This window comes from Lissotriton vulgaris, chromosome 9 (genome assembly GCF_964263255.1).
Source record: "Lissotriton vulgaris chromosome 9, aLisVul1.2, whole genome shotgun sequence".
NCBI classification, from domain to species: domain Eukaryota; kingdom Metazoa; phylum Chordata; class Amphibia; order Caudata; family Salamandridae; genus Lissotriton; species Lissotriton vulgaris.
The window spans coordinates 107906060-107922072 of NC_141697.1; the positions used below are offsets into that span (position 1 = coordinate 107906060).

The window sequence follows — 16013 nt, forward strand, 5'->3', positions numbered from 1 at the left end:
TTCAGGTTTTCAAACCCCCACAGTTCGGCACCATATAGGGCTGAGCATAGTACCTTCATCCCATAGATGTCAAGGGCTGGACTAATTGGTTTGGTTAGCAAGCTTTTAAATTTTTGCAAGAGCAATCCTGACTGCTGTTGGTGCTTTAAGACAGCCAGATCAAGTTGGCTCTTCCAACGCATATCCCTCTACAGCAGGGGGTCTCCAAACCGGTCCTGGAGGGCCGGATCCATGCCAGAGTTTTTGGATATCCCCATTGAGATACATGTAGTAATTTTAAAAATCTGGCATGGATCCGGCCCTCCAGGACCGGTTTGGAGACCCCTGCTTTACAGGGTAACCCCCATATAGGTAAAAGCATTAACCTGCTCTAATGGACAATTCTTCATAAGAATACTACCTCTGAATGTTTTGTGTTCGTTGAGAGACATGAATTTTGTCTTGGCAGTATTTATTTCCAGACCGTGCAAAAGGCAAAAATGTCCGAACCGCTGGAGGGCCCGCTGGTGGCCGCTCGGTATTTCTGAGATAATCAAGGTATTGTCCGCAAACATGAGGATTGGGATTCGAGTACCTGCCAGCACGGGGTCATCCGTGGGGGCTAGGGCATGGTAGTCCCCCACCCAGTTGACAAAGAGTGAGAAAAGGGTAGGCGCAATGACGCATCCCTGTCGCACTCCCCTCTCAATGGGGAAAGTTACCGTAACTTCACGCTGCAACCCCCACCGAACCCGTGCAAAGTTATCCTCATGCAAGTGCATGATCAATGTCAGCAACTCCGGGGCCATCCCCAACTCCTCCAAGACTCGTCATAATTTACAACGCGGTACCAAGTCAAAAGCTGCCCTCAAGTCAACGAACACAGCGTACAGGGCCCCTTTTCCCAAGACCACTGTCCACCAGTAGAGGGTAATAAAACGAAAAACTTGATCTATTGTACTTGTTTTAGGGCGGAAGCCGGCCTGCAGTGGACTCAAGATGTTATATTCGTCCATCCAAGTCTGAATTTTACACAAAACTAATCTACCCATGATTTTCTGTATAGAGTCGATTAGACTAATCGGCCTATAGTTGCCTGCAACAGACTTGTCCCCTTTTTTTAATACACCGGAACAATTTCTGCCCCCTTCCAAGAATGAGGGACAGCCGCTCCTTGGGCTATAGCATTTGCCAAATGGGCAATATATAATCGCCAAGTTTGTCATTTAAAAACACGTCGGCAGGGATGCAATCAATACCCAGTGCTCTTCCCTCAGTTACTGCCTCTAATGCCCGATCAACATCATCTAAAGTGAATGCAACTCCTTCATAAAACGTACAGGTGGGTCTATCATTGTCCTCATCGCTACCACTACAGGCGTATTGTGGCTTGAAATAATCCACCCACAGATGTTGAGCAACATTATTCTGTGGGCGATCCGGGCACCCACCCCTGTCCCATTTGTATGTGTCCCAGATTAGTTTTGAATTTTTAGCCGCACAAGCTTCTCTAAGCTCCTGCCACTTGCACTCATCCCATATCTTTTTTTGCCTCAATCTGTGCTTTCCTGTAGCAGCCCCTAGCCCCTCTTACCTTAATCGGGTCCCTCATTTTTAGTGCTAGACCCAGCTCGACCCGAGCTTGAAGACAAGCTTAGTTATACCAACCCTCAGGTTTTTCCCCAAATTTACTTCTACCAGGCCCGACTTACAAAAATATATTTTAAGTTTAGCAAAAAGTTTAATATGGGCTTTGGTAATAAAAGAATGGAACTCCCTGTTGGTGGCAGCTGACCCCATATCTACTAGTACCTTGTTTACATCTTCTTTGATAGAAGTCAAAGTGTCAGGGTGCTCGATAACTTTGCTCCACTTAAGGTGGTGCTCGTCATTTGCTAGAGCAACATCGGGAACTGTTTTGTCCTGGGTTGCTAATACTGCTCCATCTAATACCAACTAAATAGTGAGGTGAGGGGGTTATGGTTGCTCTCTATGCTAGCCTTTACCGCCATATCCACAAGGCAATGCCACATTTTCAGATGGACAAGAAAGTAGTCAATACAACTGGACCTGTGGCCATTATCATACGTTCTGTTGCCCTGTCTATCGGATGTAGTTCGACCATTAGCAGCCCTTAGTTGGTTCCCCATACATAGGCCCTTCAGTTGTATTGCCGCCTTAGACTATTTTTTTATAGGAACCAACTCAAGTTGTGGAATACCTCAATTTGAGTCTTCCTCCTCCGATAAACTCTGATCCTCGTACCCAAGGGGCTCAAAGGTCGTGTTAAAGTCTCCCGCTACAAGGGGCAAAGTATTACTAGGTAAGGCCTCAATTAGAACGTCTAGGGCTATTATTGTCTCAGACTTTTTCCCTCCCGGGTGTCCTCTTGCATAAACATTGAAAATGTCAATGCCTACTCTAAACGGTAAGCTTAGTCTCACTACGAATATATCATTACTTGAGACAGGAAGTTGTTGGATATTGCAACTTAAACTTAAATCCTGCTTAACCCAAACCACCTATCCTCCTGATGGGCGTCCCTTTTTCATTTTCACGGCAGGAACATAAAAGATGAGATAACCCAGCCTAAATACAGGATCCACCGACCAGGTCTCTTGGAAGAGGCAAATATCAAATTTATCAATAAAATCTACCCAATCAGGCGAGGCTAGTTTTGATCCCAAGCCCGCTATGTTCCAGGATACTAATGTCATCAAGCAATTTTTGCTAGAAGATCTACCTACGGTATCAACCTCACCACTTAATAAATCACGCCGATTCTCTATATTCGGTTCGGGAGGTGAAAGTAGATTTATCTCACTCAGAGCATAATTTGATGGTACCTCACAGCCCGTCTGGTTTGAGACTACACTCTCTATATTTGGTAGAATTCCATTAGGCTTAGAGCCCGGGGCCCCCCATTGAGAGCTGACATTGCCAATAGATAAATTTAGACTCTTGCCTGGGTTATCCTCAATTGATACCACTGCGTTAGACCTCGGGCTACATTCAGGTGTTCGTCGTCAATCACAGTCTTCCAGCCCAGACAACATGTCGTATCTATTGAACATTCTTATACCGAGACATGGACTCCCAGTGTCACTTGGCTGACCTCCTGTGTCATACTCAGACACAACTAGCTACAAGAGGCTTTAACCCTGTAGTGCTCAGCTGACCATTAGCATACGGATCTGTACTGACTTTTGACATGGTAAAAATGTGTTGTGTGGCTCGGAGACAAAGCACAGAATACATTGTATTCCAAGGAGGGGGCAGTGATGTTTGCACAAATTGGTTCCTTCCCTGGAGGTTGTCTTTTTTTCTTCTCAGTGGATGTGACAACATAATGCTACAGTCCCTGGGGATTCATTCCAGAGACTGTGCCTTTTAGGGTAGGAAGACTAATTCCCCTTACTTGCCAAGCACACTTCTGCCCTGCAACACTGACTCAGGAGTCTTTCCCACCTACTGGTACTCATTATCACCATACATGCCAGAAGGAAGGCCTTGGCTGAAGGAGTCTGCATTACATTGATGATTTCATACCAATCACTTCCCCTTGCTCTATAAGAGCGGGGAAGGCTGACCTGTTGAGAGGTTTCCAAGACTGAGTGTGGTTGACATGCATCTTTCAAGACTGAATCATTACTCAACTGATGATTTAAGTTTTGTGACTGTTCTACTGGATTGTTACCCACTTGGACATAAATTCACTGAGCAGTCTAATTTTTGATCGGGCCATTATGAAAGTGTGGCTTTGCTACATATACTGAGGCTTCGCTTGGCATCCATGAATGACATGACCACAACTGGCATGTTCTTTTTGTTTTTTTGACAGAATCTGTCACTTTTGTGGGAAAAAGTTACATTTAGCAGCTGTCTGAAGTACTCCTTTATTCATACTAATAGATGCCTTGGGTTGTTCTGCATAGCCCCATGCAGTTTGTTCATGCATTAGCATCCCCTATTCTCTTGTGAGAACTGAAGGTCCAACATGGCTTGAGGAAAAGAAAATTGCAGCTCCATCAATCAATCAAAGTCTAGCTGAATGATTATAGTTGATTCTAACCAATCGGGTCATACCAGCTTTCCACATACTCTGCAGATGATTCATCACAAGATCTTTTGCCGACCTACAATTCTGTGCAGGGCTCAGTCCCACACCTCAGTGAGAAACTTGACTGATGCATTCCCAACATACTCCTACCATCTAGTAATGGAAATGTCACCCCCACCACTCCATGTAGAAGGCACCACTGCTTCTCAGTAGAGGCACGTTTCTCAGTCTTCTGCTTGATATCCGAACCCCCTGTCTCATTTTGTTCATGTATAACTTCTACTGGTCGTCTGCTTGTGCCACTTGAATCTGTTCAATATAATTTGTGGATGGGTGACAGTTGCCACAATGTGAAGTCATCTATTCCACCCTGTCTTTTTTCGATATTTAGTGGTAAGTCAGTGAGTGTTTTGCCACTTTGACTTGGTATCCTCATGGCTACTGAATCCAAGGTGTTCTTTTTTTTTTTTTTTTTAGTATACTCAATTGTGCTAGGTATATGTATAGGGTACAACAGACGTGTACAGCACCTATAATTGAGAAGGGTAATAACTTCTTGTCAGACTGTGGGGTGACTGACCCTGGTGGCATCAATTGATGGTTATGTGTAGGTGTCTTTGTACTGAAACCCACTGGCATTCTCACTATATTCTGTTCAGTCTTTTTTTTTTATCCAGTTTGTTTCTGCAGGAGTCAGACTCTGGCTGGCGCAAGTGGTCTGATTGACTGCTAGCATAATGAGAACAATATTTCTGGCAGCCATTATAGGACTCGTGGACTTAGTCACCTGTCCTGAATTTTTTGTTGATTTCTTATTTTTTTATTTATTTTTTTAGGTACAAAAAAAAAAAGTGAACAAAGAGCGGACAAAACCTACATAATTGTGTTAAAATGGGTACATTTATGAATCCCAATTTACCAGCATCACCTTTAGCCTTAAAAATATATTTACCATATGACCCCCCAGGTGAATGTCTACCAGTAAGCCATAGGAGATAATTAGTGGGAAAAATGTGTGGTCGTCTATAAAAAAAAAAAAAAAAAAAAATGGATGAATGAGAATGAGGCAACAGTACCTAAATATGCCTCACCCATTTAAATGCGCCTCAGAAAACATATTCAGTGTGGAATCCATACTATGGTATATTGCCACCAGACAAATAATCTGGGTTTTCTCCCAAACTCAATATACAGTATTCATATCCACGTCTACATGTGGTAAACAGATCCCCAAGCAACCGCCCCGAACAACATATCCAATCGTAATGACCCCAATCAACCCGTGTTTTATTATGTTTTTCAACTAATGCAAGGGTTAAGTTCAAGCGCATGAAAGAGAAAGAATAATATACGAAGAAAAAGGAAGGGCTGATTAGCTATTGCCTGGTGCCGAGGGCAATTCCCACTCAAAGATTTAGTTAGAGACCTAGTGTGGTGCGACAGTGGCATTGTTGACGTACATGTAACTATAATACCCCATGCAGCAGTCGCTAAAGATATATGGATCTGAACAGTACTCTTTATCTCAGACAACACTTAAACTGTTGACGCAACCATGAATGACAATACTGCCCAATCTTAAGTCCAGCGTCCACCTAGCTCATAGAGGGAACACAGTGGTGTCCCAGGTGAAGTAGAGTCCAGAAAAGGTAGAAACCTCAAAGATGCAAGATATTCCAGAATACTTCTGCTACCTCTAATTATTTGGAAAACCATGACGGTCTTGGAACCTTCAGGATGGAGATTTAAATTGCACCCATATAAAATTGATACGTATATGATACCTTTGATTGTGCACGATTTGTAACTGTACTGCCACTGATGTTAAACAAAGTTATCAAAAAGAAATATAATTATGCCATTGTGCATATATCCTCTCCAAAATTAACCCTACATGACAAAATGTATCCATATCAAACTGCTGCCCTTTGTTTTCCAAGTTAACCACCTCACTCCCAGAGCTTTTTGTATCATCATTGCCTCTGTAAAACCTTTCTGCTCAAATTTTTTATTGAGACTAAGTAAGTAAACTAACAAAACGGAGTTTTGCCTATTTCCGTTCCAGTGTGATGGTTCTTAATGTGGCTGATTATCAACACCAGTACCCCTTCTAAGGATACTGTGCTCTAGACCCCAGCTGGCTCACTGCCTGGAGACAGGACCTCAGCGTGCAATCCTAATGTCATACATCATCCGGAGTCGTGCATATCTATTAATGACCAAAAGATCCAACTTAATATTGGTAAAAAAACGCTATTAACTCAGTTGTACATATTTCAAGTCATTGAACAACAAAAATTTGAAAGGGTGGAAGAAAAACACTGGAAACATGAACACGTGTTCCTCCTTAAGACGTGGCACAATTAGATTAATGCATGTCAAATGGAATAATCTTGAATTCTACTTGAGAAAAAGACACGTTCCTAAATGTGAGCCTGGGATAAAGCAGTTAAACCATGGGGCTTGTTGTGGCAGGGGAACACATATGTAAATGCTATGGCCATCATATTCTAGAGACCTTAGCATGCTTGGGATAGCTAGAATTGATGATCGCGGGTTCATGTAAGTTTCTTTTTTTTTACATAAACTGACTCCTCTTTAATATTCATTGCTTGCTCTTGCTCTGCCATCAGACATTTACCCTTATTCTCATTTAAACAGAAGGCTATCCATTATGTCTGCCACCCATGGAGACTGTTCCATCACTGCACGTTTAAAGTTAATGAAGCCGCATATCCTGTAGCGCTATTAAAATGCTTGGACATTAATCATTTCAAGGATTCTTTTTCTAATGTTTCCTAGACTGCTGAGTTTTGGAAGCTGTTGTGGTGCCTTTTGAAGAAAGTCTACATAGAGGAGAGCAGCGCCCCAGTTAATGAGGCTGAAAATCTAGGTAACAAAGTAGATCTTACAGTAATTTATTCGGTGCTTAAAGTCAGACAAATAAGTCGTTTTCAGTTTTCAAGGTTCATAGATATTCATTGCTGTGTGGTGTGATATGCATGTAACACTGTCTATATGTGGGTTTTTCTTTTCATTGAGAATGTTTAGTTAAATCTCCTCTTCAAATATGGCTGCAGACATTATGCTAAAGCTTATGCCATTAACATTAAAAATTTACTTAGAAGGTAGGCTTGTGTCAGCCCCCTTTGGCTATTGGTTTATTTGGATCAGGGCCTTCAAGGAATGTCAGTTGCAATTTGAATCGGACCAGAGAAGCATTTTCAGTCTCTGCATTAACTTGGCCAGTGGGTGCCCATGCCTGCTTGGCTAAAGAATGCTTCCTGTTGCATCAGTTTCCCATGACCAGGCTGCACATTGACAGCTCAGGCAGTTGTAGTGGCGTCTGCTTGTGCTGCCTGCCCAGGTTCCGCTTCTGTGTCATTTCAAGTGTGATATGACGAAGGACTGTGGTTCTTGGCTTCAGTGGACCTTAGATAGAGCGCGGGAACTGGACGTGGGAAGTGACCCAACCCAAGCTGAGTAGGTGCAGTTGTTGTAATGGGCTGGCACTGATCCATGGTCCGAAGCATCCCGGTGCATTGGTGCAGCACACTCGTGGCTCCCACACAGGAAGTAGAGCGATGTCCCACCAGGTACAAGTGTGTCCACCCAGCCACAAAGAACTTTGGCTGGGGAGCACTGAGGCAGTCAATCTGAAACCTTGAACCTCTGCTGGGAGATGATGAATGAGACTGCAAGACCAGGCTCATGCAACAGTTTCTGCCCCATTTTATGTGCAAATATTACATTTTGTTTCATTGCTCTTAAAACATTGCTACATTTTTCTCCAAGTGGACATTAATGCCTATCACTGTCTGGGGCCGTTGACTGTTGTACTGTCAGGGTGTTCTGATGTATATTGCTGTCTAAGGTGCAATGAAGCCACTGCTGTCTATTGCGGTTAGGGTGCACTGCCAAGGATCATTGATGCCTATTACTGCCTGGGATATTGTTGAACCTGTAGGAGCAATTGACAAACATGACCCTTTGGCGTCATTGCAACATATTACTGCACGGGCCATAGATGCCTAATACTTCTTGGGGCCATTAATGCATATATATCAAGGGCTTTAAAGCATATTACTGACTGGGGCAATGTTGCATATTGCTATCGGGGGGAATTGATTCATATTACTGCTTCAGGGTTATGATGAAGCAAACTGATCTGAGTAGTATGGGTGCATATTTCTATATGGGGCACACAAATTAATGTTACTGCCTGGGACCCTTTATGTGTATTTCTATCATGTTACACTGATGCATATTGCTGTGTATTGCCAATGTTGTAAATAGCTCTCGTGTAACCCAAGAAGTAGCTAAAAAAAGGAGCTATCTCCTACTTTGAACTATTCCCCTAGTGACACTGAGTGAGTGAGGCATTTGAGCCCAGCACAATTTTACTTGTTTCCCTATGAGAATTCTGAAATCAGTGTTGTAAATGGTACGTTTTACAACTTCTTTTTCTTCAACCAATCATCCATCCATCCTTCCTTCTTGACATATACCCACCCTTCTCTCCATCCATCTTTGCTTTTCTCCTATAACTCAGCCATTTTTCTCTCCGATTGATCGATCCTTCCCTTCATCCATCCTTCTTCAACCTTCTTTCCATCTTTCTGTTGTAGTTCACTGATTTCGATGTGCCCACTGTAACCACCATCACCTTGTCTGTGATCTGCTCCCTTCCATGCACAGCTCTGCCTGGTAAATGCTGACCCTCGCTGGCCCGCAGGTTTTAGGGCCTCCCTGGGGATCTAGTGGGGAGCTTCTCAGCTATGCTGCTGCTCTACTCTCCATCTCTCTGCCTTTAGTTTTTCTTTCATTGTTCTACTCCTTATTTTTTCCTTTATGCTCATCATCATTTTCACCTTTTTCTGCCTTTCTGTCTCTTTCTTTCCCTTTTTGCAATTTCGTGCCTTTCCTCGCCGTTTCTCTGCTGCTGCTCGCCCCTCGCATCCCTCCAGCGCCACTTTCCCACCTTTCAGCTGTCCAGCCCTCCCCATCATGCTACTTAATGGTGGGCGCACCAAAGGCAAGCCTGTCTGCATCTGTCCGCGCCTGGACCACGCCCAGTGCCACGGATCCTTGTTCTCAGACCATCCACTGCTAAGAAACCAGCACCCTCTACGCCCTCAACAATGGATGCCATACCGCCTGCCATGAGGCATTGCCGAAGGACACCCAGGGCTTTTTTCCCTGCCAAAACTGCAGCTGCACCATCACCAGCCACTACACTTCAGCCCCAGGTACCGCACAAACAACAAACACCGGACTCAACCACCTCAATTGCATCTTGCTCAACACACTTTCTCTCCACAAACACGCCATGGGGATCTGGGACCTGCTCGACTCTGTCGACTCTGACATAACCTTTCTCACAAAACCCTGGATGAACTGCACCGCCCTGGACATCAAATTTTAACAGGAGGGGGGAGAGAGAGAGAGTCAGTGGATTCAGTCTCCCAAGTCATGTAAATAAACAAAGTGGAATCCACTCAAGTGATAGTGATCCCTAGAGTGATGGGGAACACACAGTGTTGTTAAAATGCCCCTCACACACCAACAGGCCCCTTGGTGTCATGCTTCATCATCGGGGCCTTCGCACCCCTCTACGGGATGCGGCGTGCTGCGACTCGCGAATACGCAGGAGCACTTGAAGTGAACTATGTGTGGGGGTGTGTGTTATATACCAAGATGTGAGTGAGGTGAGGTGAAAAAATGTGGATTAAAAAATACCTGGCACGTGGGAAGAAAAAAACTTTATTAAATCCCCGGCTGGTATTATTAAAATTAAAGTGCAGGGCGTGGTTTTAAAAGATACGTGTTAGGGTATCAAACCACTGTGTTAAAAGTCAACATGTTTCGGAGGTCAAAGCCCCCTTCTTCAGGACAAGGGTGAAATGCACTTATCCTCGCCTTACTCACATGTAAGATGTAAAAGTGAAAAATAAAAATTACCACAATGTGTAATGTTCCTCACAATGTTTTATATGTAAGTGAGTGTAGTTGCGCCCAGTTGGCGTAAGAACTTTAAGTTCCCAAATACAGGACTTCATGAGCCTTTAACGTATATTGGGGAATCCTTCCTTTCTAATCAGAAACGGTTACAGCAACAGCTAATCACTTCATCGGAGCCGCGTTGAGGGAAGGCAGGCGATTAGCTGTTGCTGTAACCGTTTCTGATTAGAAAGGAAGGATTCCCCAATATACGTTAAAGGCTCATGAAGTCCTGTATTTGGGAACTTAAAGTTCTTACGCCAACTGGGCGCAACTACACTCACTTACATATAAAACATTGTGAGGAACATTACACATTGTGGTAATTTTTATTTTTCACTTTTACATCTTACATGTGAGTAAGGCGAGGATAAGTGCATTTCACCCTTGTCCTGAAGAAGGGGGCTTTGACCTCCGAAACATGTTGACTTTTAACACAGTGGTTTGATACCCTAACACGTATCTTTTAAAACCACGCCCTGCACTTTAATTTTAATAATACCAGCCAGGGATTTAATAAAGTTTTTTTCTTCCCACGTGCCAGGTATTTTTTAATCCACATTTTTTCACCTCACCTCACTCACATCTTGGTATATAACACACACCCCCACACATAGTTCACTTCAAGTGCTCCTGCGTATTCGCGAGTCGCAGCACGCCGCATCCCGTAGAGGGGTGCGAAGGCCCCGATGATGAAGCATGACACCAAGGGGCCTGTTGGTGTGTGAGGGGCATTTTAACAACACTGTGTGTTCCCCATCACTCTAGGGATCACTATCACTTGAGTGGATTCCACCGCCCTGGACATCCCCACCGCCATCCCGGATGCCCACAAGATCATTCACAAGGACCGCATCAACAAACCGGGGGTGGGCATCGCCATCGTGCATAAAAGCACCCTCCGCCTCACCACCCATGCGGACGACCACTTGACAAACATGGAGCACCTCCAGGTCCAGACCAACCCGAACACCAAACTCCGTGGCACTCATCTACTGACCCCCCGGACCCTGCTCACCTTTCAGCAATTCCATCATCGACTTCGTGGCACCCCACTCGATCGCCTCTACGGACTACATCCTCCTCGTAGACCTCAACTTTCACCTGGACGACCCCAGTGAAAAAAGACCTTGTCCCTCCTGGAGAACCTCGCCACCGTCAGACTCAAACAATGGGTCACCTCCCCAGCCCACTCAGCAGGTAACACTCTCAACCCCATCTTCTCATCCAGTGACAAGATCACCTTCAGCCACACCAATAAGCTCCTGTGGACCGACCACCACTGTGTCCACTTATCCTTCTTCAAACCCACTGAACACCACCATGCCCACCGCTACCCTCGCTGAAGCTGGAACAAGGTCACAGAAGAACAGCTCACCACCCCTTCAGCAAAACCCCCCCATCAATATCCACAGACGCTAATACCACAGCATGCAACCTTCACCAATGGATCTCCGACTGTGCCGACACTCTGGCCCCTCCTAAGAAAGCCAGGTGGTTCTCTCCGCCCTTCATGAGTCCAGACATACCTGTAGTTGGCTCACGAAGAGATGGAGAGAAGCAAGACCCCAGAAGACCACTCATGCTTCAAGATTGCCGTCACTGCACAACACCACCATATCAGGACAACAAAGAAAGCAGAGCTACAAGAAAGAATCCACGTCAATGCACTCCACAGTAAAAACCCTTTTGCCATGGTCCAAAAATTTGCCAGACCCAGCATATAGATAGCAGACATCCCAACTTCCCAAGACCTCTGCAACAACCTCAGGACCTGCTTCCACCGTAAGTTTAAGGAGATATACAACAGCCTCCTCACCCAAGACCCTCCCACCACACCCGCAGCCACCGCACCATACAAGATCGGAACTGAACAGACCCTACTCATCTGGACTTCCGTCACCGCTGACCACACCCTCCAGATCAGTGGTTCCCAAACTGTGCGGCGTGGCTCCCTGGGAAGTCGTCAAACCTAGCCAGGGGAGTCGTACACCAAGCACTTTAATGTGTTTTAATTTTGAAGGTCTAGAGTTAAACTAATTAGACTTTAAACGCAGGGTGTTGATGATTTGTAAGTGACATGCCTAAAGCTGTAAAGATGGTGCTTTATCGATGGCATGTTGATGGAGATGACCTCCATATTTTCCTGGATCCCCACGTTCCAGCACTCCCAAAGGAAGCGGAAGATGGCTGATTTATTTTCTTAGACTCATAAATAGTTTTTTTTTTCCAAATGCATTTTACACCAATGCTATAGGGCCGATTACATTGTCAGTTGGAAACTCTTCTGACCAAATCGGTTTTGGAAGGGTTTCTAACCAAATCGAGTTCTGCGAGTCCAACCGGCCGATTACGATGCTTCCCAACATTGTTCGGTCATACTCGCATTGACTTCAACGAGCGCCTTTGATCAGAATGAGAACACAGGCTCTCATTGAAAAAAGACTGGAAACACACAGAGATCAACCCCTTGCTGAATAAACCCTCTGCCGACAAAACGGACCTCAAGAACTTCAGACCCATCTCTCTCTCCTCCCCAGCCAAGGTCTTTGAGAAGGCCTTCAATAGCCAACTTTCCGAATTCATCGAAGCAAACCACATCCTGGACCTCTCCCAATCTGGCATCCGAAGCAACCACAGCACAGAGACAACCCTCCTCGCCGCCACAGGTGACAGCCGCACGCTCCTCAACAGAGGCAAAACAGCAGCCCTCATCCTCCTTGACCTCTTGGTTGCCTTCGATACGGTCTCTCACCGCACCCTATTCACAAGACTTTACAACACCAGCATCTGCGACAAAGCCCTGGAATTGATTCATTCGTTCCTCACCTGAAGATAACAGTCAGACTACCACCGTTCTACTTGGAACTCACAAAAATCAGCTGTGAAATGCCTCAAGGCTCCTCCTCACTGTGTCCTACTCTCCAACATCTACATGCCCCTGCTCTCAGCCATCGTTGGGAACCACAGACTCCACATCATCTTCTACGCTGACGACACCCAGCTGATTCTCTCCCTCACTAACGAACCCACAGTCGCCAAGAACAACTTTCTCTACTGGATGAAGGCTGTCGCCACCTGGGTGAAAAACAGCTGCCTCAAGCTCAACTCAGAAAAGAGTGAAGTCCTCATCAAGGGCTCCACCCCCTCCACCCGGGTCGACTACTGGTGGCCTGCACCACTTGGACCCACTGACTACGCATGAAACCTCAGCATCATCCTGGACTCCTCGCTCACCAGGAACCGCCAGATCATCATCCTGCTTCCACACGTTATGCCCGCCATGAAAGATCTTAAGGTGGATCCCCACCCAGTCCAGAAAGATGGTCAACCATTCACTCCTCAGCAGCAGACTCTACTACGGCAACGCACTCTACGCTGACATCGCCCAGAAACTCCTCAAGAAACTGCAGAATATACAGCACGCCTCCGCTAGACTCATCCTCAACACCCCCTGCCGCAACCACATCACCGGCCTCCTGAGAGACCTTCACGGACTCCCAGTCAACAAAAGAATCACCTTCAAGCTCCTCACACACAAAGCCCTGCACGACGTGGGACCTGCGTACCTCAACCACCGCCTCTCATTCCATGCACCACCAGAGACCTCCGCTCAACTGGCCCTGGCCATCATCCCACGAATCTGCAAGACCACAGCCAGAGGAGGATCCTTCTCCTACCTCGCCCTAGAACACCCTGCCTCTCCACCTCCGGCAATCACTGTCACTGCCTCAGTTCAGGAAGGACCTCAAGACCTGGCTCTTTGACTCAACCACAGTGCCTTCGACTGACCAGTAGCTCCCCCCGCACCTTGTGACACTTACAGGTGAGTAGTTGCGCTATATAAGCCACCTGATTGATTATCAATCTGCAGGAGTGCCACAAAGCTAGCCCTATTCACCGCCACAGAGGGACCATGGCTTCTAATCATGACCGAAATCACAGCAGCTCATTCAGAGGTGAAAAGGTTAAGGGACTGAGAGAGAAAATACTGATGGAAGGCTTATCACACTTCTTCCCAGACTGCTATGCAAGTCTGTAAGAAATTGTATTGAGTTAGTGAAGAACCTTTTTGTAATCGGCATAGCATACAATTATTTCACCTAATTACCTTAATTAACAAGTCCTCTACCTCATCTCTTTCTTCTCTAAACTTAGATGCATCTTTCTAATTGAAATATAGAAAAACAATGATTAGTATTGTTCTTTGGAATCTATGCAGTGTGGTTTGCATGTATGACTCTGCAAACTTACTAGAGTTCAATGTGCAGGAGTCCAAGCTAGTTCATTCTTTAACAGGCTGGCAAAATGATATTATGTACAATAGCGGCGATGAAAGCAGAAGAGAGACCGAGTGTACAATAAGAATGTGTATGAAAAAACAAAGATTTGATAAAAAATAGACCCTGCAAATACATATATACAAGGTCTTAAAAATGAGAACCAATTGGAAATATGATCTGAATAGGCAAGATGGTGCAGAAAGTCAAAGCTCCAACCCAGCTCTCCTGCCATCAGATAATGGCTCATCAGTGATCCTCGGAGGACTGTCCATCACAAGTTGCTTTAGGAAGCAGTTTGACTCTGGCTCCTTTAGGAAGGTGGAATCCGACTGCATGGTTACCCCCACTTTTTGCCTGGTGTTTTGATGATTTTTGACTTAGTTTGGCTGGGATCCTGCTATCCAGGGTCCCAGCCTATCTGTTTCCCTCTCTAAACTGACTGCATGTACATTAGGTACACTCCAAATTGGTTACTGGGTTACCCTTGTGAGTCTATAGTATATGCAAATTGGTTACTGGGTTACCCTTGTGAGTCCCTAGTATATGGTACCTTAGTTACCAAGGGCATAGATACCCCAGAGGCCTACCAGGGGCTGAAGCATGCATTATGCCACCCCTGGGAAGCCCCACAGGTCTGCTCTTGCAGCCTGGGTAAGGTGGTGTAAGCATCCCTTACTGAGATATAGTATACCCATATCTACCTTTTAAACCGACACATGTAAACCTATAAGTCATTCCTATGGCATGCCTTGACAATCCTGGAGGAAGAGTGCTTGGTGTTCTGTGAGAGGGTGCCCAAGCATGCACTGAGCCCCTCTGCAGCTTTCGGAATCCCTTCCTTATAGCTGTTCTGTGATACAGCCATACCATATACTCTTAAGTGCATTATAACCTCACAGTAAATGCTAACTTTGGAATGGCTGCATCGAAACATGTCGTGTTTGGTGTCAAACACTTTGGAATCCTACCCCCGCCAGTCCTGGCGGCAGGGGTAGAATTCCACCCTTCTAGAGGGAGAAGACCTGTACACCTTTACTTTACCGGTAATAGTTTTAAAGAGCCCCAGCATCACAGAATGGATGCTGCTGCCACAGACACGAGTCTGACCTCCTGCTGCTGGATGAAACTCCTGCAGGGGAGCCTGGACAATAGGTTTCCTGTCACAGGGAGGTGTAACCACCTCCCCAGACAGGCTTTAGTGTATTGGGGCAGGGTGGGTGCATTCAGTGAATGCTTTTCAGACAGTGCCTGGGGCACACAAGGTGTCCCTGTGCATTTCCCAGATCAAACTGGTTGCTGGGTCCCTCAGCCCCAGCTCTGGCGTGAAACTGGACAAAGAGGAAGGGGTGTAACCACCCCCTCCCCAGGCCCTCCCATAGGTAGGGCCTTAGAATTGGTCTATCCCCTAAACTTAGTATAAGTATGGAACCCAGTCCCTAGGACTTTAGATTACCCTGGACAAAACTCTGCAATATATATCTTGGACCTTCGACATTCTATTTCGACTAGAAGACTGAAGAAATCTCCCTTGGGGTCAAGGAGTGACTCCCCTGTTCAAACAGGCACCAAAGAAGCATATTGCCGTCTGCATTTTCGAGGCTCCTGCCGGATCCCGAAGAATCTGCGACACAGGACACGGACTTCCAGACATCTCCGAGGCCGACACGAGTCCCCAGCAAAGCTGAGACCTG

General features: G+C 45.7%; 1 protein-coding gene across 1 annotated transcript in view; it reads left to right on the forward strand.

The window, feature by feature from the left end:
• TEDC1 (tubulin epsilon and delta complex 1) overlaps positions 1–16013 on the forward strand; it is a 618264-nt gene that overhangs the window by 25610 nt on the left and 576641 nt on the right. Inside the window, exon 2 of the mRNA XM_086937156.1 lies at positions 6842–6932. Within this exon, the coding sequence (XP_086793282.1) occupies positions 6842–6932 (91 nt within the window). The remainder of the gene's footprint in view (positions 1–6841; positions 6933–16013) is intronic.